The sequence below is a fragment of the Pyrus communis genome, chromosome 7, assembly GCF_041283825.1.
Source record: "Pyrus communis isolate YQ-2024b chromosome 7, ASM4128382v1, whole genome shotgun sequence".
NCBI classification, from domain to species: domain Eukaryota; kingdom Viridiplantae; phylum Streptophyta; class Magnoliopsida; order Rosales; family Rosaceae; genus Pyrus; species Pyrus communis.
In genome coordinates this window covers 16,117,076-16,140,538 of record NC_142571.1, presented here as the reverse complement: position 1 = coordinate 16,140,538, position 23,463 = coordinate 16,117,076, and the positions used below count along the sequence as shown (strand labels likewise).

The following is a 23,463-nucleotide window of genomic DNA, read 5'->3' as shown; positions in this document are numbered from 1 at the left end:
AAACACCTTAATGTGAGCGAAGGCCCAATTGAATGGTTATTCAAAATACCTACTGGGCTAAGTGTGGTCCGAAAACTCAAGAAACAAACTGACTGATAGATGTCCAAAATCCAACAATCAAGGCCCAAAGCTACAAGCAATTATCAATAAATAAAAAGTAAAAAGAAACAAATAAGAATAAGGAAACACAAGCAATCTAGAAGCATAAACACCTTTTTTTGTTCTTTTTTAAATATTATTATTACTATTATTATGGAGAAGGGGAGTGTTCAAAACTATTACAATTAAGTTATGTTAACATGTTGACTTCTTTATAGAGAAAGAAAGACAAAAAGGAAAATGAGAGAGGAGGGAAGGGGAGGAGAGAGAATTATACTCCGTTAGGGGAGAGTGGTGTTTTAAATCCGTGCAAATGTGCAAGAATTATTTGATGTGATAGTAGTAGTCAGGTCAGTTTTTTTCGATGAGAACACCCTATCCACTAAAATATTGAATCACATACAAATATAAACACCTCTTGTCATACTCAAGTAAATATGTTGGCACCATGAAAATTGTTAAAGCAAAACAATAAATCTAGACAAAGCATAAAGTCATATTTTCTTGCAAAGCAGAATATGTGTATATATATCAGACGGTATATGATGCTGCAGTAATATATAAATATATATCCTTCATTTTTGGCCTTGAAGGTTTTCAGAGAAACCATCCTTGGATGAAGTTGGTCTCACCGGCCACGGTCTTTGGAATAGAAGGTCCCTCAGCTGGAAGATATTGCTGGTACCTGTTCAAAGTTCAAACGAGCAACTATTATCACATCAAATGATTCTTGCACAACTTTTGCATACTGGTAAAATAATTAACTAACAATATTATGAGAAGGATGACCTGAATAATAATTCATTCCGCTTAAGTTCAAAAAATAGCAATTTTCGGATAAGAATACTATTTTACCCTTTTCGCATGGTTCGAAACTTGCACAATAGTTTACAATTTTGGATCATTAAACATAAACCAAAAATTTACCAACACAATTAACTACAAGAAAACTTTTACTTTACAAGAAAGGACAAAGATTATTTTTTCACCCTAATCGCTAGTATTTTTGTAGTTGAAGTTGTTCCAGAAAAACAATGATCTGATCAGTCTAGCTTGAGTTTAGCCAAAAGCACAAAAGAGAGATGAGATAATTACCCTATTTGTAAGACAGGTTCAGGTGTACAGTCCATGGGATTGGTTTGTGAAGAATGCAAAGAAAAGTTGCTACTTCCAGCTGCTGCATTTGAGCTCCACATGTTCTGATTGACTTTCAGATTATGCCCTTCTGCCTCAAGCTAATCAAATTAAAGAACATAAACACAATACTAGTTATAATTAGTTTAATTAATGTCACAAATATGGAGTATTATTGGCATAAATATGGAGGAATATCAGTAGCATATTTACCTTGACCTTGAGCTCTTTGTTAAGGTCTCCAAGGTGACGCTCCTGCCATATTTGAATATTAGAAAATATTTAGATGCTAATGACAAGTTTAGAACACAAGAATTTGCAAGAAAAAAAGAACAAGTGTAGGTTAGAAATTATTTGTGTTTGTGAAAGTTATACAGCTAATAAAATTATGAGCATGGTGTGTATTATTTTAGTAGAAATGTTTGTTCTGGTTACATTGCAGGGAATCAAAGTATAGACTTATCATAATCCTAACTGATTACGATATTACCCCACCCCTCCATGGATCACCACATACGTGCAATGGCATTACTGCAGTCTGTAAGACGATGGCAAGAGAGATGATAAGAGCTCTTTATTTGTAGAAGATGATTACTTAATTAACTATATAAATTCAGAGTTCTCTTACCTTTTTGCGCAGGTCCTCCATTTGTTCGATCATAAGCTGTGTCTACAATCAAGAACAATCCGAATATATAAGATTATCTCATTGTCCAATTAGCTTATCAGTCCATTTAACTGGCTAGTTAATTAATTTAGCATTGTGAACTTAATATGTATGTTTATGTATTTTAGTGAGAAAAATAAGAAAACAGAAGGAGTGCAGCCTGTAAGATGGGTTGGTTGCCGGTCTACATTTATTATTAAAAGTTAATTAGGCAAAACAAAGTTAGGCATTAATTTATTTTGCAATACCTTAGAATAAAGTTTGAAAAAAAAAAAAAAATTGTGATACCTGAGTGTCACTATCATTAGACAGATGATGATAGCTACAGAAATAGGATCCTCTAGTTGTGTTTTCATATTTGTGATCGACGTACAACTAAAATTAAAAAAAGGATTAGCTTTCAATGCTATAAATTAACAATTTAATTTCTTAACGATAGCAAGTAATTACGCATTAATAATCACCTTCCTTTGTCTGGCTTGTGCAAGAGCCACTTCAAGTTGCTTTTCAAGATTTTGCAATTCCTTCACACTCAGCGGTCCAAGATCTTCACCAAGCAAATACCTTAATCCAAATGCATCACAAAAATAAACCAAGGTTGGCAAATAATTATGGATATATAGTTATTGATTTGTTATTTTCTAATGAGTTATTGCATAACCTTTGAGTTCGCTGAAGGGATTCATATTTAGCTTTCAGTTTTGTGACTTCTTGGTACCAGCTCTGCATGATTATTAGCCATATATACACAAAAAGAAAACATAGTTAAGATCATTCATGAAATTATGCTTGAATTTGTAAGGATGATAAGGGTCAAGATACTGCCATGTGTCAATAGATTAGGCAGTATAGTTGTTAGTTTGTTAAGATATTGATTGCTTAGGGAGTAAGTAATGTAACTAGTATAAAAGGAGATAATATGCTTGTATTAAGAGTTAGTTATTTAAGAAATATATCAGAAATTCTCTCTCACTCTATATCCCTTTCTCTTTCTGCCTCTTCGTCTTCCTTAAATACTTAGTCACCATTGATGACCTTGAAGCTGTGTTCTTGATATTTCTACATGGTATCCTTGTCGACGATGGGGAATTCTCTTCGTTCCTGACTTCTTCTGCTTCCACGATCCTTTGTGCTTTTATTTGTGGTATGAAATTTCTCTCAGTCTTCCTTTATTGAGCTTCTTCTTGCTCTAACAGAAATCTCAAAATCTTACATATATGGTGTTTGATGAAATGTGTGTGAAGAATAGTCCTTCTCAATCTGCCATCTGCATAAATATGTCCTTTGACTTGTTGTTTCTGTGTTGATTTCGTCAAGAAAAAGTCTTTCTCAAACCCTAATTTCTTCAAGAGTTCAAGAAAATATGATTACTGCTGCACAATTACAAATTGTACGGTCTCCAATTACGAATCTTGTGCCAAATGTCTCCACTTTTGTTACTGTGAAGTTTGATGATACGAATTACTTGGTATTGCATTATCAATTACGATTATTGCTCGAGAGCCATGGTATTCTTGAATTTGTGGATGGCTCCAAAATATGTCCTTCTCGGTTTGTTGATGAACCAGATAAAAAAGGCGTTGAAATTGAAAAGTATCAGATATGGAAATTACATGATCGTGCTTTGATGCAACTTATCATAGCTACTCTTTCTCCTACTGCTATGTCTTGTATAATTGGATGTACTATTGCTCATGAGATGTGGATCAATTTGAGAGATAGGTTTTTTAAAGTCACAAAAGCTAGTATCTTTCAGATGAAGCTTAAGTTGCAAAACATTAAAAAAGGCTGAGAGTCTATTTCTAAGTACTTCCAACAAATTAAGGATGTTCGTGATCATTTGTCTGCAGCTGGGGTCTCTTTTGAAGATAATGACATCGTAATTCTTACTTTAAAAGGTTTACCTTCTGAGTGTAATACCTTTAGGACAGTGATTAGAGGGCGTGAAAATGTGATCTCCCTTAAAGATTTTCAAGCTCAACTACTTGCTGAAGAGGCTACAATTAAAAATAAACTTTCTGGTTCCTTTACCACTGCCATGCTTGCTCAGGGTAATGAGTCAAAGGGCAAAGGTCTTATGCTTGAAGAAGGCTCTTCTCACAATAATGGATTCTCTCTTGACTCTTTCAGGTCCATATCATGGAAGGTCTTCTAATCAAGGGGCTCATTCGGGCTCTTACAATACTAATGGTCCTCATTATAATTCTGGAGGTTTCAGGGGTTTCAACAATAATAGAGGACGAACTCGGGGCAAAAACAATTACAGTTCCAATTTTCAGTTTTCTGGAAATAACAGCCCTGGCATTCTTGGACCTGCTCGACCTCACATCTCCACTTGTTCTGAACATGGAAATGGTGTACCTACCTGTCAGATATGTAATAAAAGAGGTCACATTGCTTCTGATTGCTTTCAGAGGCATTCTTCCACAACTGGGACATCTACCTTTCTCTAGTGTCAAATTTGCTGGAAATTTGGCCATTATGCATTGCAGTGTTATCACAGGGCAAATTTCTCCTATCAAGGCCGATCACCACCTTCTTCCTTAACTGCCATGCATGCCAACTATCAACCTTCAGTACCTTAGGAATAATTTTGGGTGGTTGACACTGGTGCTACCTCTCATATGACCTCTGATTTGAACAATCTCAACATGGCTACTCCATTCATTGGTGCTAATACTATAACCACTGCTAGTGGTTCAGGTTTGCCAATATCCCATACTGGCAGTTCATTCTTACATGTTCCTAAGTATGCATTCCAGTTAAAAGACATATTGCATATTCCCCAAATCTCACAACACTTGCTATTAGTTTATAAGTTGTGTAAAGATAACAAATGTCGATTTATCTATGATGAGTTCTGTTTCTGGATTCAGGATAGGATCACAGGGACAATACTACTACAGGGACTATGCAGGGATGACTTGTACCCGATTCTATTTCATATACCTCAGCATATACATCCTTAAGCATATAATACATCTCACTCTCTCGAACAACATCAAAATTGCTTTCTTGGTCATCAAATCAACACAAGTTTGTGGCATAACAGATTGGGGCATCCATCCAATGCTGTGGTTTCAACAATGTTGAATCAGTCACAAATTTCATTCTATGTTGATCCTTCTAAGCATATGTGTATTTCCTGTTTACAAGGCAAATGTACTAAGCTATCGTTTTCTTTTCTTACAAATAAGTCAGTCAAACCCTTTGAGGTTTTGCATAGTGATGTGTGGGGACCATCACCTACTGTATTAGTTAAAGGATACAAGTTTTATGTCCTTTTCACTAATGAATGTACCAGGATTACCTGGATATTTCCTTTAAGAAATAAAAGTGAGGTGTTTCAAGTATTTGTGCATTTTCATGCTTTTCTATCCAACCAATTTTCTACATCTGTTAAAATCTTTCAAAGTGATGGTGGTGATGAATATTGTAGTACTCGTTTTCAATAGTTTTTATTAGATAAAGGCATTATTTATCAAGGATCATGTCCTCATACACCTAAACAAAATGGCCTTGCTGAAAGAAAACACAGGCACATTGTTGAAACTGCATTAACCCTATTAAGCACTACACAATTACCTCCTTAGTTTTGGTTTCATGCATGTGCAATTTCTGTTTATTTGATTAACAGAATGCCTTGTTCCACATTGTCTATGAAGTCTCCTTATACTTGTCTTTTTGATAAACCTCATGGTTTGACACATTTAAAAAATTTCGGGTGTAGTTGTTATCCCTTGTTAAAGCCTTACAATACGAACAAACTTCAAACCAAAATAGTTCAATGTACATTTCTTGGTTATGCAGGTCAATACAAAGGTTATATTTGTTTTAATCCACTCTTAGGGAGGTTTTATGTGTCTAGGCATGTTGTTTTTGATGAGGGCACCTTTCCCTACAAAAACTTACTTGTCAAATCTTCATAGTGTTCTTATTCTTTTTTTGTCACACCACCATCTACTGCACCACTGATCACAAGTCAAAATGTAGTTGTTTCAAATAACACATTTGCAACTTATGCATCTTTACCCTTGCCTCAACCAACTAGAGCTTCAAAGTTCTTTCATGAACCCACTAATGCCTCTGAGTCTTTGGCCTCCCCAATTCGAGCCCCAGAGTTATCTTCATCTCCTATCCATATCCCTGAACCTATATCTAACGGTTCAGAGTCTTTGACTTCTCTACCACCTAGTATATCTACATCTTCAACATCTACACAGTCTCCAGTCCCTGCGGATCCTGATTTTTAACCAAAAAATCTCACAATTGTTCTTTTAGTGCCTTCTGTGAGTCTACACCCATGAAAACTCGATCTAAAAGTGGCATTATTAAGAAGAAAGCCTTTGTGGCCTCTTTGTCCCATGTTGAGCATTCTGATATAGAACCCTCATCCTTCAAAGCTGCTAGTAAGGTTGCAGAGTGGCAAGCAGCCATGAAAGATGAAATTGATGCCTTACATGCTCAATATACTTAGGATTTGGTTCCTCTTCCATCTGGGAAAAACTTGGTTGGGTGTAAATGGGTTTATAGGATTAAGAAGAATCCAGATGGGTCTATAGCCCGGTATACGGCTCGGCTAGTTACTAACGGGTATAATCAAGATGAGGGCATTGATTATATTGAGACTTTCAGTCCTGTAGTCAAGACAACTACTGTTCGACTTATTTTAGCACTTGCAGCTCAATTTCAATGGTCTTTAAGGCAGCTTGATGTAAAAAATGTCTTTTTACATGATGATTTGATTGAGGAAGTGTATATGTCACAGCCCCCTGGTTTTGGTAGTACTCATCATCCTTCTGATTTTGTTTGCAAGCTTAATAAATCCTTGTATGTGATGCGAGTTTTATACGCGCACAAATTAAACCCTCTTTTCGTCAAATTGTAGTATAAGTATAAGTAGGGATCGTTCTGGACCGGGGATTAGGAGGGATTGTTAATCACTTGGATTTGACTCAAAAACGTAAAAACACAATATAAAACACTAAACTAGACTCAAAGAATGTAAAACTAAACTTTAAAACACTAAGACAAACCAAAGACTCAAAATGCTTTTAAAAACACAAACTAAAATGATTTCTAACTAAATTGACATTAAAGTAAAGGGGGATTTAAGTTTATACGAAAATTGAAATAACGAAACAAGTTAAATAAACTAGACAGAATGTAAATATGAAATTGATGAAATGGAATGAATGGATGATAGAATAGCTAAGGGGGTCATCTCCACATATGTTACACTTGCATAATAAAAAGATTTCCACTTGATCTTTCGATAAATTATGAAACTCATCACCCCGGGTTAATTAGGTCCGCTTAAATTAACCGTCAAGTTTTCCTTAAGTTAATGAATTGGATGGGTTAGCGCAACGCAATTCACAACATTCTCCAAAAGTCCTTTACGTGAACAGCACAATAAAGATACAATCAAAGATCATTAAGCATTATGAAAACTATAAGTGTTGACGAGGCATTCGTTACTATGATGAGCATGAAACTCGTGCCAAGAATTCATTTAACGCGATTGTTTATAAGCAACCTCCACTACTTGTGAATATAAGTTCATAACGATTAGGTGAAAATCACTTATATTCTAGCGTCATATTCATGCATGAAAATTAAGCGCGCATTCTTAATAAACATACATAAATAAGTTATCAATCAAACGGTTAAACAAATTGAATCAACAACTTATGAAATGCAATTAGAAGTAATCAAATCAAAATGCAAGCATAAACATATATTTCGAATCACCCCCTAGCTAAGGGGGGTTTAGTTCCTCATACAAAACAAAGAGAATTAAAATTAAACATTGAAATCAAAGAAACACCTAAACATTCCAACAACTCAAACTTGAATTGTATGAACGTTTAGGCCCTCTTCTCTTCCTCTTTATTGTAGCATAAGGTCTAAGGATAGTTGGTTTGGGGGAATGGAAGTGTGGAATGGAGTGAGGAGTGATGGAAATGGAAAGATGGTTTTTGGATTCTAAGGGAAACTCACGGCTAAGAGAGAAAGGGATGTGTTTGTGGTGTGTTGTGTATGAAAATGAGATGTCCATGAATGAATGAATGCAAGGGTATTTATAGGAGTAGTGGAGGGAACATATGGCTATGTCATTTGTAGGTGAAGTAAGTGTGTGAGGTTGGTGAAGTAAGTGGAGGTTGTAGGTGAAGTAGGTGGATGTTGTAGGTGAAGTAGTTGGATGTTGTAGGTGAAGTAGGTGGATTTTGTAGGTGAAGTAGGTGGAGTACATGTGTTTAAATGGTTGAAATGTGTAGATGATTATGAGTGATAAGTGATAAGTGTATGATATGTTAAGTGATAAGTGAATGATTATGATAAGTGATAAATGAATGTATGATATGATAAGTGGTGAATGATATGTGGTGAATGATAAGTGGTAGTGTTTAAGTATTTAAAATAGGGAACAAAGCCCTTCCTTGCATGGCAAGGAAGGGAGACACAAGGAAACACACGACAATGTCCTAAGGTTGCTAGGAATGTTGTTTTTGTGTTCTAAAATGCGTAGGAGTTTTCAATGATGCTCAAACATGAGGTCTTTTTAGGATTTAACTTTCCTACTTCAAGTCTTCAATTTCGTCCATCCTTTTGGCTCCAAGCATATGATATCCATTCCAATCTCTAATTTGCTCCAAAAGGCTCCAAAAGGCATCATTTTGCATACTTTGCCCTTAGAACCTGAAAACACACAAAAGAAGCATAAAGAACTAAAATAACTAAAGAAACATAACGTAAATGTACGAGAACAAGCCATTTAAGTCGCATAAATATGCTCCTATCAGTATGGTCTTAAACAGGCTCCAAGAGCCTGGAATAACAAGTTCACTAGCTTTCTACCAAGATTGGGGTTTCGGGCTTCACTTGTTGATCCTTTTTTGTTTGTCAAACACACTTATCTTGGGATTGTGGTCTTGTTACTTTATCTTGATGACATAATCCTCACTGGTAGTAGTTCATTTGATATTGCTGCCGTAATCTTAGAGTTAATCAAGGCATTTGATATGAAAGATTTGGGACAGTTAAACTACTTTCTCGGATTGCAGATTTCATATCATTCAAATGGTTTATTTGTTTCTCAGTAGAAATATATTATAGATTTGCTAGCTCGAGTGGACACGAGCAACTCTAAACCTTGTGATGCGTGATTTTATACGCGCATAAATTAAACCCTCTTTTTGACAATTGTAGTATAAGTATAAGTAGGGATCGTTCTGGACCGGGGATTAGGAGGGATTGTTAATCACTTGGATTTGACTCAAAAACGTAAAAACGTAATAATAAACACTAAACTAGACTCAAAGAATGTAAAACTAAACTTTAAAACACTAAGACAAACCAAAGACTCAAAATGCTTTTAAAAACACAAACTAAAATGATTTCTAACTAAATTGACATTAAAGTAAAGGGGGATTTAAGTTTATACGAAATTAAATTAAATGAACAAATTAAAACAGAATGTAAATATGGAATTGATGAAATAGAATGGATGAATGCTAGCTAAGGGGGTCATCTCCACATATGTTACACTTGCATAATAAAAAGATTTCCAATTACATTTCAATAAATTATGAAACTCATCACCCCGGGTTAATTAGGTCCGCTTAAATTAACCGTCAAGTTTTCCTTAAGTTAATGAATTGGATGGGTTAGCGCAACGCAATTCACAACATTCTCCAAAAGTCCTTTACGTGAACAGCACAATAAAGATACAATCAAAGATCATTAAGCATTATGAAAACTATAAGTGTTGACGAGGCATTCGTTACGATGATGAGCATGAAACTCGTGCCAAGAATTCATTTAACGCGATTGTTTATAAGCAACCTCCACTACTTGTGAATATAAGTTCATAACGATTAGGTGAAAATCACTTATATTCTAGCGTCATATTCATGCATGAAAATTAAGCGCGCATTCTTAATAAACATACATAAATAAGTTATCAATCAAACGGTTAAACAAATTGAATCAACAACTTATGAAATGCAATTAGAAGTAATCAAATCAAAATGCAAGCATAAACATATATTTCGAATCACCCCCTAGCTAAAGGGGGTTTAGTTTATTATAACTTTGAAATCAAAGAAATACCTAAACATTCCAACAACTCAAACTTGAATTGTATGAACGTTTAGGCACTCTTCTCTTCCATTCCTCATACGTACAAACAAAGAGAATTGAATTTAAACATTGAAATCAAAGAAACACCTAAACATTCCAACAACTCAAACTTGAATTGTATGAACGTTTAGGCACTCTTCTCTTCCTCGTTGTTGTAGCACAAGGTCTAAGAATAGTTTGATGGTGTGAATGGTTTGGGGAGTGGTGTTTGGATTAATAAGGAAATGGAAAAATGGTGTTTGGATTACAAGGGAAATGGAAAAATGGTGTGTTGTGTATGAAATGAGATGTCCATGAATGAATGAATGCAAGGGTATTTATAGGAGTAGTGGAGGGAACATATGGCTATGTCATTTGTAGGTGAAGTAGGTGGATGTTGTAGGTGAAGTAGGTGGATGTTGTAGGTGAAGTGGATGTTGTAGGTGAAGTAGGTGGATGTTGTAGGTGAAGTGGGTGGATGTTGTAGGTGGATGTTGTAGGTGAAGTGGATGTTGTAGGTGAAGTAGGTGGATGTTATGTTAAGTGATAAGTGATAAGTGATATGATATGTGGTTATGATATGATAAGTGGTTAAGTGGTGATGATAAGTGATAAGTGATTAAGTGATATGATATGTGGTGATGATAAGTGATAAGTGCATGTGGGTTAACTAATGAAGGAAATGCATGTGCAATGACAATGTGTTAGAATGGATGTGTGTTATGCATGGCATGATTGGGATTAGGAAAGGTTTAAATGTCCTAAAACTAAAGAGAACAAGGTTCCAACACTTTGGCTCCAATTAGGTCTTCAATTTCGTCCAACACTTTGGCTTCAAGCATAAGCTATTCGTCCTTAGCCCAAAAGTGCTCCAAAAGTCTCAAAAATGCATCTTTTTGCTCCTTTAGCCCTTTGGACCTACAAACACACGAAAATAGCTTAAAGTACTAAAATAACTAAAGAAACATAACGTAAATGTACGAGAACAAGCCATTTAAGTCGCATAAATATGCTCCTATCAAATACCCCCACACTTAGCTTTTGCTAGTCCTCGAGCAAAACAGAAAAACAAAACAAAAAGAACAAAACACAACCTACACCTTCCAACAATCGTATCAGGGACTTCCAATGCACATGACAAGTTAAAAATCATTATTCTCACAGATTTGAGCCATCTTTACACTTAAGTACATTCTTAATCATAGTCACCACATACTAGTTCACAATTAAGCATTTAAAACCATGTTTTGAATGTAGTAACATGCCTTAGAGAATTCCCTCAATTTCTTACTAGATGTACTCTCGTTTTTCACACAGATTTTCTGACTACACACCCTGCACTAGGTATATGTGAGAAGATTGATGTAAACATGTAGACGAACACTCACATATGTTATAATAAGGAAAGCATTTTCTGGAGTTAATAAGCGTGTTTAGATATGATCTCATGAATGGAATGCTACTACTTAGACGCGAGAACCAGTGACACCATAAGCTCATACCAAGTTCAAACTCCACAATTGAAATACATAACACTCAATATAGAAGTCAAGGGTTGTAACGGGGCTTGGGGTAATTGGCTAAAAATGAAAGGTAAGGATAACAAACGTTCTTCAAGCAATAGTGAGCAAAGTATTGAATTAGGCACTTAGAATTTCCTTTAGAATGCAGAAGTCAACTTTGATCACCCAAGGGGGAATTACACAGAACTTAGGGCCATATTCATTTTTTTTTGGACCCTTTCTTCAACCATCAACGCTCGTGAGTTCATTTTCACTTATTTTCATTTTTTTTTTTTTTTAAGCTCTTTTTTTTTTTTTTTTTTTTTTTTTCTTTTCTTTTTCTTTTCTTTTGAATCTCAAAACATAAACACTTAAACATTCTCTCCCCCACACTTATTTTCTTTCATAATGTAACTCAAAAGGAATTCAATTAAGTCATGCTCACTATCTTTTAAGAACAAGGGTGGGGATTGTCCTAAACTAGGCTAGGTGAGGAAAATGTGGGTAAACAAAGAATAAAGGCTAAACAAGGCTCAACGGGGTTAAAACTTACAACATATACGAAGTATGAGAAGTAAGGCTATTTGGCTATGGTGGTGGTCACTACACAACTTCTTCTTGAATATGTGTTATGCAAATCAATAACATGCTTTGAATGAAATGGGCATGAGTTCTAGCATTTAGTTCTATCATGATACAATTGCATTCTAAGTAGCAACCAAGCAAGGAATAATGAGATCATGCAACAACTTTAGAAAATAAAGAATCACAGAAAATAACTCTCCAAAGAAAGTAATGGCTCGAGTCTCACAGGGATGTAGCGTTTGTTTGAGTTTCTTCCTTCAAGCATGTTACAAAAACGAATTTTTCTTTTATGATTGCATGTGAAGTCATACATTATAACCATAACCAAGCATATACCAAGAGTAAATCAAACTTTTCTCTATGTTTATAACTCCTTCTAACCGTCATGCAATTATAAACCAAATCCTTATCATTGTGTTGGAAGGTACCCTAAGACACAAACACACAAAAACGACTTTTAAAACAACTCTTTTTGGGTTTTTCAAAACAATTTTTCAAATTTTTATGGGATTTTCGAATTATAAAACAAAACACACTAAAACACTCTAAAACAACTAAAAACACCTTAAAACAGCAAGGAACAACATTAGAAGTTATGGTGGATAAAACCCTACGATTTTGCGTCAAAACACTTTAGTTACCCCCCCCACACTTAAATCAAACATTGTCCTCAATGTTTTAAGCATAGATTCACACAAAACATAAGTAAACACACAAAAAGCAACTAAACATTTTAAACATGGCATAATGTAATTAACAAAAAGAAGAGTTTAGGGACGCAAATCTGGTTATGGAGTGTAAATTCCCTCTTCTCCTTGGTGATTGCATTGAGGCTTTGATCTTTGTGATTCCACAGGCTTACTCTTGAACTGGTTTCTGCCTATCGTTGATTTTCCTTTGTGCTACTTCTTGAACTGGGCAGCAGGATGGTTCTTTTGGTTTCCCCCGAAGGTCTGAGCATCCTCCTGCTATCTGTTTCTTTGTTCAATCTTTGCAGGAGTGGTCCCTTCTCTGGAAGTATATCAACCGTTGAAGATGACTACTCGAGAGCAACGCTAGGTAAGCAATCAGGAATAGATTCCAGGCAGTTGGCTCCAGATCGGTAGACTGACTCCAAGTGCCGGCTGATTGCTTCTTTTACTTTGCCATGCAAGTAAGAACAAGGACAAAGAAAAAGACAGGGAAAAAGCATGATATGAGATACTTTTGCTTTTGACCTTGATGATATGAGATACCTTTTCTTTTGAATAAGCGGTGAATGAATCAGCACATGTATTTGTTGTGCCGTTTCCTCCTCGGTCATCTGTACTCCAGGCATCTGGTATCATCTTTGGGGAAGAAGAAAAAAATGAGTATTTCGAAAGGCTTTGCTGGGAGTGCGCCCTCAGAGGTGAGGGAGAGTTGGGCATTTTCTTCAGGTTTGCCCTGCCATAAAAGACGAAGGTCGACATATATAGAGATAATATCAAGTGGTGGTACTTTTTACCCTTGTCGACAAACGTTTTGATCCCGCAAATCCGGCTCTTTGAAATAGTGGCGCCTCTTCGATCTTTGAATACGCCTCTTCGATTTCTGAGCAGGCGCCCCTTCGATTTCTGAACGACGCCCCTTCGCTTTCTGAACGACACGTGGTAGTGCAGATGCGGCTCCTTTTGACAAAGCTGCACGCGTCTTCTGAAAAGCAGAGAAAGCGTCGCCGAACTTTGCGCTTGTCGGCTAAAGATGTGTAGATGCGATGATGGCCTCCACGTGTTTTCAGCTTTGTCAGAAATCTTTTGACAAAGTTGAACGCATTTTCTTGAAAAGCCGAGGGGGCGTCGCCTAAATTACGCCGGAAAATCCGGCTCTTTGAATCGGTGGACGCGTCGTCTTGGCTTTTTATAGAGCTATCAATCACCCCAACACACACACTCTGAAGATTTCCCATTCCTGAAACTCGACTCCAGCCCTTTGTGAAATTTTAACTCCATCCACCCCTTCTCTTTGAACACTTTTGAAAAAAAAAAATGGCAAACTCATCGAACCTTAGCTTAGATTTGAGTCTCAGCAGCGATCCGGTTGCGCCCCGTCAAGGTAATGTATGGCGCCCTTCTTTTTTATCTTCTAACGGTCCTCTTTTAGGTGATGACTCTGTGATGCAGGACGCCACAACAGCTACAATAGTAGCTAAAAACCTCCTCACTCCAAAAGATAGTAGGCTGCTGTCAGGACGGTCCGATGAGTTGGCCGTTCAAGAGTCCCTCGCACTTAGTGTTCAGTGTGCGAGTTCTGTGTCCAACATGGGCCAACGCCTGCTTGCTCGGTCCCGCCAAGTGGAATCGTTGATGGCAGAGGTGGAAAGACTTAAGCAAGAGATCCAGCAGCTTAAGTACGAGAATAGAAGTTTGCATGTGCTTGCAAATAACTATTCGTCGGGGATGAAGAGGAAGCTTGATGAGCTGCAAGAATCTGAGGGTCGAATTCACAGTGACCGTCAAAGGCTTGCGTCTTATCTCCAGAGGCACCTTTTTCCTGGGTCATCCAGCGCTTGGCCAAGTATTGAGGCCTGGAATGCTCTAGCTCCGATGCCTCCCACTCCGATGGCTTCCGCTCCGATGCCTCCCGCTTCTATGCCTCCCGCTTCTATGCCTTCCGCTTCTGCGCCTCGTAGTGGGGCTTCACGCAAACAACCTTTGTGAAGCTCCATCTTTCTCCATGTTTAGTATCTTTCTTTCTTTTTTTTTTTTTTTTTTTTTTTTTTATTAACATAAATAAAATCAAACGGCATGGAATTGGTCCTTGAATGGAAGGTGATACTTGAAGTGAACCGGCAATGGTTTGAATTCTAGTGTAGGTGCCTGATTCATAAAAAACAGCAAGTTAGTATAAAATGTAAAGGAATTTGAAAAAAACTTACTTGTTTTGTCTGACAAGAACTCAATGACAAACACCACTCCTTTGAAAGTTTCAAGGATATTGGACTTGGCCAGAATGCAAGTGATGGTTATGACTTGTCCAATGTCATCAAATTTAACTTCTTTGGATTTTGTGGTTTCAAGAACGTCCTCTTTGATGAATTCATGACATTCCCTACTTGTCACCTTTGAAAGGGCTTCCCAGATGTCTTTTTCACCTTCTTCTTCCTTGGAAGTCATGACTCTGCAAGGAATAGGGATACTTGTTGGAACGGGGTTAAAAATAACGAAATTTGGAACAACCATACCTGTATTAGATGGCATAGGAGCAATAGGTGCCTCCGGTAAAGGTGTTTCCACCCTTTCCGTGGGTTGGGTGTATTCCTCTTCCTTGTGATTTGATTTTGATGGTTGAGGGTCCGTTCCAACCTCCTTGTCACTTCTCAACATGATAGCATTGGTGTTTTCAAATTCTCCCTTCTGATTTGCAATGGTTGAACTAGGGAGTTCGCCTTGGTCTCGAAACTGTCCTACGAACTCCGCGATCTGCCCAATTTGCTTATCCAAGTGGTCCAACCTTTGTGGTGGCTGCATAGGCGTTGAATAGAACTCCTCATATGGCTGCCAATATCCTTCTTGTTGAGCCTCATTGTCTTGATTTTGTGAGCCCTGCACCAAACAAATTAATTCATTAAGCTTTTGATTATAATCTATTGACGAACTTGAGTTTGGTTGGGCATATTGAATATGAGGTTGTGGTGGCTGCCAATATCCTCCTTGTTGAGCATTTTGAGGTTCCCACCACATAGAGTTTGAATGATCATTCCAATCCGAATTGTAAGTATTGGAAAACACGTTATTCCTTGATTGAAGATTAGATATATCAACTCTTTGCATTTGGGACATTTCCATGAGCTGTGACAAAAGAGAAGCGTTATCAAGTGCCATGTTGTTCTTAACAAACAAAACACAAATAAAAACTAAATCTAAAAGACAATACAGAAACAAACAATCCAAGGGATTAGCAAATTTTCTAATCCCCGGCAACGGCGCCAAAATTTGATGCGTGATTTTATACGCGCATAAATTAAACCCTCTTTTTGACAATTGTAGTATAAGTATAAGTAGGGATCGTTCTGGACCGGGGATTAGGAGGGATTGTTAATCACTTGGATTTGACTCAAAAACGTAAAAACGTAATAATAAACACTAAACTAGACTCAAAGAATGTAAAACTAAACTTTAAAACACTAAGACAAACCAAAGACTCAAAATGCTTTTAAAAACACAAACTAAAATGATTTCTAACTAAATTGACATTAAAGTAAAGGGGGATTTAAGTTTATACGAAATTAAATTAAATGAACAAATTAAAACAGAATGTAAATATGGAATTGATGAAATAGAATGGATGAATGCTAGCTAAGGGGGTCATCTCCACATATGTTACACTTGCATAATAAAAAGATTTCCAATTACATTTCAATAAATTATGAAACTCATCACCCCGGGTTAATTAGGTCCGCTTAAATTAACCGTCAAGTTTTCCTTAAGTTAATGAATTGGATGGGTTAGCGCAACGCAATTCACAACATTCTCCAAAAGTCCTTTACGTGAACAGCACAATAAAGATACAATCAAAGATCATTAAGCATTATGAAAACTATAAGTGTTGACGAGGCATTCGTTACGATGATGAGCATGAAACTCGTGCCAAGAATTCATTTAACGCGATTGTTTATAAGCAACCTCCACTACTTGTGAATATAAGTTCATAACGATTAGGTGAAAATCACTTATATTCTAGCGTCATATTCATGCATGAAAATTAAGCGCGCATTCTTAATAAACATACATAAATAAGTTATCAATCAAACGGTTAAACAAATTGAATCAACAACTTATGAAATGCAATTAGAAGTAATCAAATCAAAATGCAAGCATAAACATATATTTCGAATCACCCCCTAGCTAAAGGGGGTTTAGTTTATTATAACTTTGAAATCAAAGAAATACCTAAACATTCCAACAACTCAAACTTGAATTGTATGAACGTTTAGGCACTCTTCTCTTCCATTCCTCATACGTACAAACAAAGAGAATTGAATTTAAACATTGAAATCAAAGAAACACCTAAACATTCCAACAACTCAAACTTGAATTGTATGAACGTTTAGGCACTCTTCTCTTCCTCGTTGTTGTAGCACAAGGTCTAAGAATAGTTTGATGGTGTGAATGGTTTGGGGAGTGGTGTTTGGATTAATAAGGAAATGGAAAAATGGTGTTTGGATTACAAGGGAAATGGAAAAATGGTGTGTTGTGTATGAAATGAGATGTCCATGAATGAATGAATGCAAGGGTATTTATAGGAGTAGTGGAGGGAACATATGGCTATGTCATTTGTAGGTGAAGTAGGTGGATGTTGTAGGTGAAGTAGGTGGATGTTGTAGGTGAAGTGGATGTTGTAGGTGAAGTAGGTGGATGTTGTAGGTGAAGTGGGTGGATGTTGTAGGTGGATGTTGTAGGTGAAGTGGATGTTGTAGGTGAAGTAGGTGGATGTTATGTTAAGTGATAAGTGATAAGTGATATGATATGTGGTTATGATATGATAAGTGGTTAAGTGGTGATGATAAGTGATAAGTGATTAAGTGATATGATATGTGGTGATGATAAGTGATAAGTGCATGTGGGTTAACTAATGAAGGAAATGCATGTGCAATGACAATGTGTTAGAATGGATGTGTGTTATGCATGGCATGATTGGGATTAGGAAAGGTTTAAATGTCCTAAAACTAAAGAGAACAAGGTTCCAACACTTTGGCTCCAATTAGGTCTTCAATTTCGTCCAACACTTTGGCTTCAAGCATAAGCTATTCGTCCTTAGCCCAAAAGTGCTCCAAAAGTCTCAAAAATGCATCTTTTTGCTCCTTTAGCCCTTTGGACCTACAAACACACGAAAATAGCTTAAAGTACTAAAATAACTAAAGAAACATAACGTAAATGTACGAGAACAAGCCATTTAAGTCGCATAAATATGCTCCTATCACCTTGTACTACACCTTGCCTTCCATATCATAGGCTCTTAAAGGATGATGGTGATCCATATCACAATCCGGATCAATATTAAAGTATAGTTGGTGCCTTGCAATATTTGACTTTTACTCAGCCTGATATTGTGTTTGCAGTGAATCAGTGTTGTCAGTTTATGCATCAGCCTATGCATTCTTATGTTATAGCTCTCAAGCGAATTCTTAGGTATCTCAGTGGTACCATTCATTATGGTATTAATTTTCAACCTGGAAACTTGTCTCTGCAAGTGTATAGTGATGCAGATTAGGGCGGTGATCCCAATGATTGAAGGTCAACCTCTGGATATATTGTGTACTGTGGTTCTAGTCCTATTTCTTAGGCTTCCAAGAAGCAACATACAGTTTCCAGATCATCTACCGAAGCTGAATATAGAGCATTGGCCATCACAGCTGCAGAGTTATCATGGATCTGACACTATTGTGTGATCTTCAAGTGCCTCTTTTTGCTCCTCCATTACTGCTGTGTGATAATATCAGTGTCATAGCCTTGTCTTCCAATCCGGTATTTCACTCTCGAGTGAAACATATCGAGTTTCAGTACCATTTCGTCAGAGAAAGCGTGATTCGAGGGGACTTAGATGTGCAGCATGTATCTTCCAAGGAGCAATTTGCTGATATTCTCACTAAAGGCATGTCTATTTCTCTCTTTCACAAGCATTGTTCCAATCTAATGCTTGGTTCGAACAAGTATGAGATTGAGGGGGGATGTAAGGATGATAAGGGTCAAGATACTACCATGTGTCAATAGATTAGGCAGTATAGTTGTTAGTTTATTAAGATATTGATTGCTTAGGGAGTAAGTAATGTAACTAGTATAAAAGGAGATAATATGCTTGTATTAAGAGTTAGTTAAGAAATATATCATAAATTCTCTCTCACTGTATATTCCTTTCTCTCTCTGTCTCTGTCTTCCTTAAATACTTAGTCACCATTGGTGACCTTGAAGGTGTGTTCTTGATATTTCTACAAAATTAACTAAACTGTTAAACCCATGAAATTAATTTCTGATTTGAGTGCAGTACAAGTTTAACCTAAAGGAAACTACTTTTGATAAACAGTAGAAATTAACTAGAGTAACCTGTGTTTCACGTTCAATGCTGTTCTCATGTGGAGTGAAGGAGCAACGTTGGTACCGTTCAAGGGTTTTGCTCATACTGCGATGAGAAAGTATAAATTAAAATTTTGTTTGTGAAAACTGGTTAGTGAATCAAATAAAGAAATTATTCCCACAGCAAAGCCATCAGATCAGCACATAATTTTTTAAACTTATGGTAAACGACCGGCTCACAAATTTAAACCTAATTAGATAGCAAATTATACCAAGAAATTCACTAATTAAAGTACCATTGATCTCAAGTACACCAAGATAAATTCTTATGAGCAAAAGTTTCAAGCATTTCATTATCTGAATAAATATTCTGGGCTGATTATGTAAAATGAATATATATATATATATATATATATGAAGTTAAAAACATGGCAGGAAATTAACTTTAAAATCAATGAAACAATAAATTAACTCTCTAGCTTCTTTACACACGCATACACTAATGAGTTCATGATTCAGAGATTCCGGTTGAGGTTAAAGATCTTTATAAGTTAGGATCACCACAAAATAAAAAGTAAAATATAGATGTTAATTACATATGCAATATGAAATAGAACTGTAGTTATTTATGCAAGTGTTGCAGCTTTATAGATATGCTTGAATATGTTTTCCTTTTATTTTAATGAAATTTTTTAGAACCCAGGTTCAGAATCTATTTCCAGAATGTAAGAAAAACTGAAAAATAAATTTTGAAACCAAAATTGGAATTTTTCTATTTAATATATGGTCTGTGGCATTAATTGTACATAAGAGGAGGAAATACTAAACAGCTGATGATATCATGATTCAAAATTGCGGGCAAGTCTCGACACATCAAAAGCTTATGATATCATGATTCACAATTGCAGGCAAGTCTTGACACATCAAAAGCTTTTAGAGAGAGAGAGAGAGAGAGAGAGAGAGAGAGAGAGAGAGAGAGAGAGAGAAAGCAATATTTTCACCAAAGTAGCAAAACAAAACAAAATCTACTCGGGAACCTGGGGATAATTGATTATGGAAATATATATCGTCAGCATATATAAATGTATATGTATATACATATGCAGTTGAACATGCATCATTTAATGTACCATTCAACAATATGGATCATACAATTTGAAAGTTGGAACTGAGGTCCAGTTTGTCAAATCGAATCCTTGACTACCGGTTGTTGCTAAACAAAACCTGGGACTCTCTTTCCAGGAAAAAGGCAATTTTAGGTAACATCTTTTTCTGAAAATATTCTGATTCAAATACAAATACTTTCCTTGACCAAAAACCATGACTTAACCCTAGCTGCGTTCCTTTAAGAAACTAAAATAAAGAAGATTACCATAGATCTGAAGGACCAAAGAACTCTTTACCAAAAAAAAGGGACCAAAGATCTGAAGATCAAGATTTCATCACTCTTGAGCTTACCAATGCTTGATTTTCTACACAGCTTAATTGCTATATATATATATATATATATAGAGAGAGAGAGAGAGAGAGAGAGAGAGAGAGAGAGAGAGAGAGAGAGAGAGAGAGAGAGAGAGAGCGAGAGAGAGAGAGAATCCCATTGAACCTAGGGATCAAAAGATGAAACAAAGTGACCAACATAATGTATCTGGGTAGAACTGTAGGCTTAGATTTGCTCCCACCATAGAGGCCATCATATATATATATATATAGAGAGAGAGAGAGAGAGAGAGAGAGAGAGAGAGACGGACAATACTGGTAAAACCAAAAGACCATAGGCTTTAAAGAAATGAGGACTAGTTTCTATGAACCTTGGATATTGTGTGTGTGTGTGTGTGTGCGCGTGAGAGAGAGAGAGAGAGAGAGAAAGAGAGAGAGAGAGCCCAGTTCTTACACAAAGGTAAAAGATGAGTTTCCTAGTCAGGTGATTGCTGCAGGTCCAGTTTGTTAAAACCTCCCCACATGATATGAGATGAGAAGTTGTTCTCACATATATGAAAGAACAAAGACAAGCAACCACATCCATATACCCAGAAGAGCTTAGCTAGCTAGAGAGATGAAGAGAGAGAGGGGATGAAACGTGTCGATCTGGGATTGGGAAAATGCATAATAAAAGACGCTGTAAACCTGCCCTTGTTTGATCCAAAAAACGTTAAGAGCACAAGGAGTATCAGAAAAAAAAAGATTACTCAGCCAGAGAAGGAGAGGTGTAAGAGACAGGTGCAATTAGCTAAAGAAACAAAAACAAGGGAGGAGAAAAAAAAAACTTAAGTTATAATCTTTGAAGAAGTAGAAACAACAAATGTGAAACCAAAATTCCAAAAGAAAATGGTCTTTAAGAAATATGCAACAATAAAGGAATGAACTTTCTGAGATAAACAAATGCAGCAAAAAATATAGAGAGAAATAAAAAAAAAAAAAAAAAAAAAAAAAGAAGAAGAAGAAGAAGAAAATCTAAGAACCACCCATTACCACATAATCCATAAAATGAGCAAAGAACCAATCTTTTTTAAACTTTAGTGAGAGAGAGAGAGAGTACCCAGCACTGGCAAACTCATAGAGCTTGCCACGGGTAGAGAAGACGATAAGGCCAACCTCAGCATCACAAAGCACAGAGAGTTCATAGGCTTTCTTCAACAACCCATTTCTTCTCTTTGAGAAAGTCACCTGCCTGTTAATCTTGTTCTCTATTCTCTTCAGCTCTACTCTTCCCCTCCCCATATTCTCCCCTCTTCAATTTCCCCTTCTTTTTTTCCAAACTAAATATGAAATATATTTTGTGCTTTTTGTCTCTGTATTTGTTATCCCATATATATCAACTATAGATATATATATTCCTCTTCTCTTTAGGATTTGGGGTTACACAAAAATGGACTGTCCGTGAGGAGTGGGAGTTCAGAAGGGGGCTAGGTTTGTTTTTTGTAGAAATGGGATGCTCTAGCAGAGAGAATTCAAGTGGCACATGATACATCTTCTAATTCTATTACAACAAAATACGGAAACCCCCAGTAGTTACTAATCTTCCTTTTTGCTCCCTCTATTTTTCATATTTTAACAATTTAAGCAATTTTACATAATTATTGGATCATCTTGATAATGCTAGTTAGACCAAATTTTGTAAATTAAATGATGTGATTATTAATAATTAAATTATTATTTAAATATTAATTAACATGTAATAACACATTATTTAATTTACAAATTTAATTTTAAAATTGATCTACCGAGCATTGTCCATTATTAATGAGCTCTGTTAACAGGGCATATTCGTGCCCTAGGGCAATGAATATTATCCAAACCCACGCGCCCAATTTAATGTGGAGGAGGAGCTAGGCAGCTATTGGCTAGCTATAGGTATAGGGATGGTATGTATCACATTCACTAGGGCCGACTCCATGACATGAAAGATACCGGAATAAGAAAATTTCACGTAGGTGTTAGATTCTCTAAACCCTAACCCTAATTAATGTAAATTAGAAAAGTTGATGATTTTATGTCACGTGACGGTTAATAATTGAATAAATTTTTTAAATTATTAAAAATTAAATTCAATCATCAATCATCATATCATGTGGCTTACAAAATATGGTATAAAAAAATGTTTTTTTTTTGCATTATTAGGCAAGGCTTCTTTTTTTGATGGGGGTTGGGTTCATACTCTTAACATGCTCCTCACGTGTGGCGTCATTTAAGACTAACATATGTTCAACATATATAGGATAACGTGGAGGCACATGGGTTTGGGTTAGATCACACAATGAGCCAGCTATTAATTAGGTGTTGAACTGAACACAAATATAATACGTTATTGCCATCCATTTGAGTCAAATTTGAATTTTTTTTTTAAATCTCTTACTTATAAGTAAAGATGAATATTGCTAAATCGTAGTTAATATTTGTTTGAACGTTATGAAAAAGTCAAATTAAGGACAAGAAACTAAATTGAAACCATAAGATCTTAAGAATTCCATATGGAAGTTCCCTCCCCCACACCCGAAAAAACCGTGGAGAAAAAATCGTGGAAGAACTGTGTCATGCAAAACCCATTCGAGTTAGACACACATGCTTGATCGAGTGGTGGTGACAGTATTCCGCGCACATCCACAACTAATTCATTCATATTTGGTACAGATGCTTATTATTTCCATATATTCCATAATTTTTCAAGTTTCTGAATAAGGGGTGGAAATTCTCCAAAAAGTTGAGTGGATTATACATTTGAGTTTCATAATACTTGCAACCCCGTGATAGGGAATACACTTATTTCATTGTGAATAATGTATCTTCATCAGATTAATGTATTGTTTAGTTTATATGTATTAAA

At 36.1% G+C, this 23,463-nt stretch overlaps 1 protein-coding gene across 6 annotated transcripts; it reads right to left on the bottom strand.

The window, feature by feature from the left end:
* Positions 1-577: 577 nt before the first annotated feature.
* LOC137735207 (agamous-like MADS-box protein MADS3) lies at positions 578-22,002 on the bottom strand. Of its 6 annotated transcripts, none has more exons than XM_088696290.1 (10): positions 21,679-22,002; positions 19,173-19,248; positions 2,562-2,623; positions 2,365-2,464; positions 2,189-2,275; positions 1,862-1,903; positions 1,724-1,771; positions 1,447-1,488; positions 1,195-1,334; positions 578-784 (listed from the first exon to the last, which is right to left on the bottom strand). In XM_088696290.1, exons 1-10 carry the CDS (start codon positions 21,858-21,860, stop codon positions 697-699), a joined length of 867 nt encoding a protein of 288 aa, XP_088552416.1. In that variant the 5' UTR covers positions 21,861-22,002; the 3' UTR covers positions 578-696. The 6 variants fall into 6 exon arrangements, with proteins under 6 accessions (XP_088552416.1, XP_088552417.1, XP_088552419.1 ...); XM_088696291.1 differs by having other exon boundaries at positions 1,751-1,771; positions 21,679-21,945; XM_088696293.1 differs by lacking the exon at positions 2,189-2,275 and having other exon boundaries at positions 21,679-21,943.
* Positions 22,003-23,463: the final 1,461 nt, after the last annotated feature.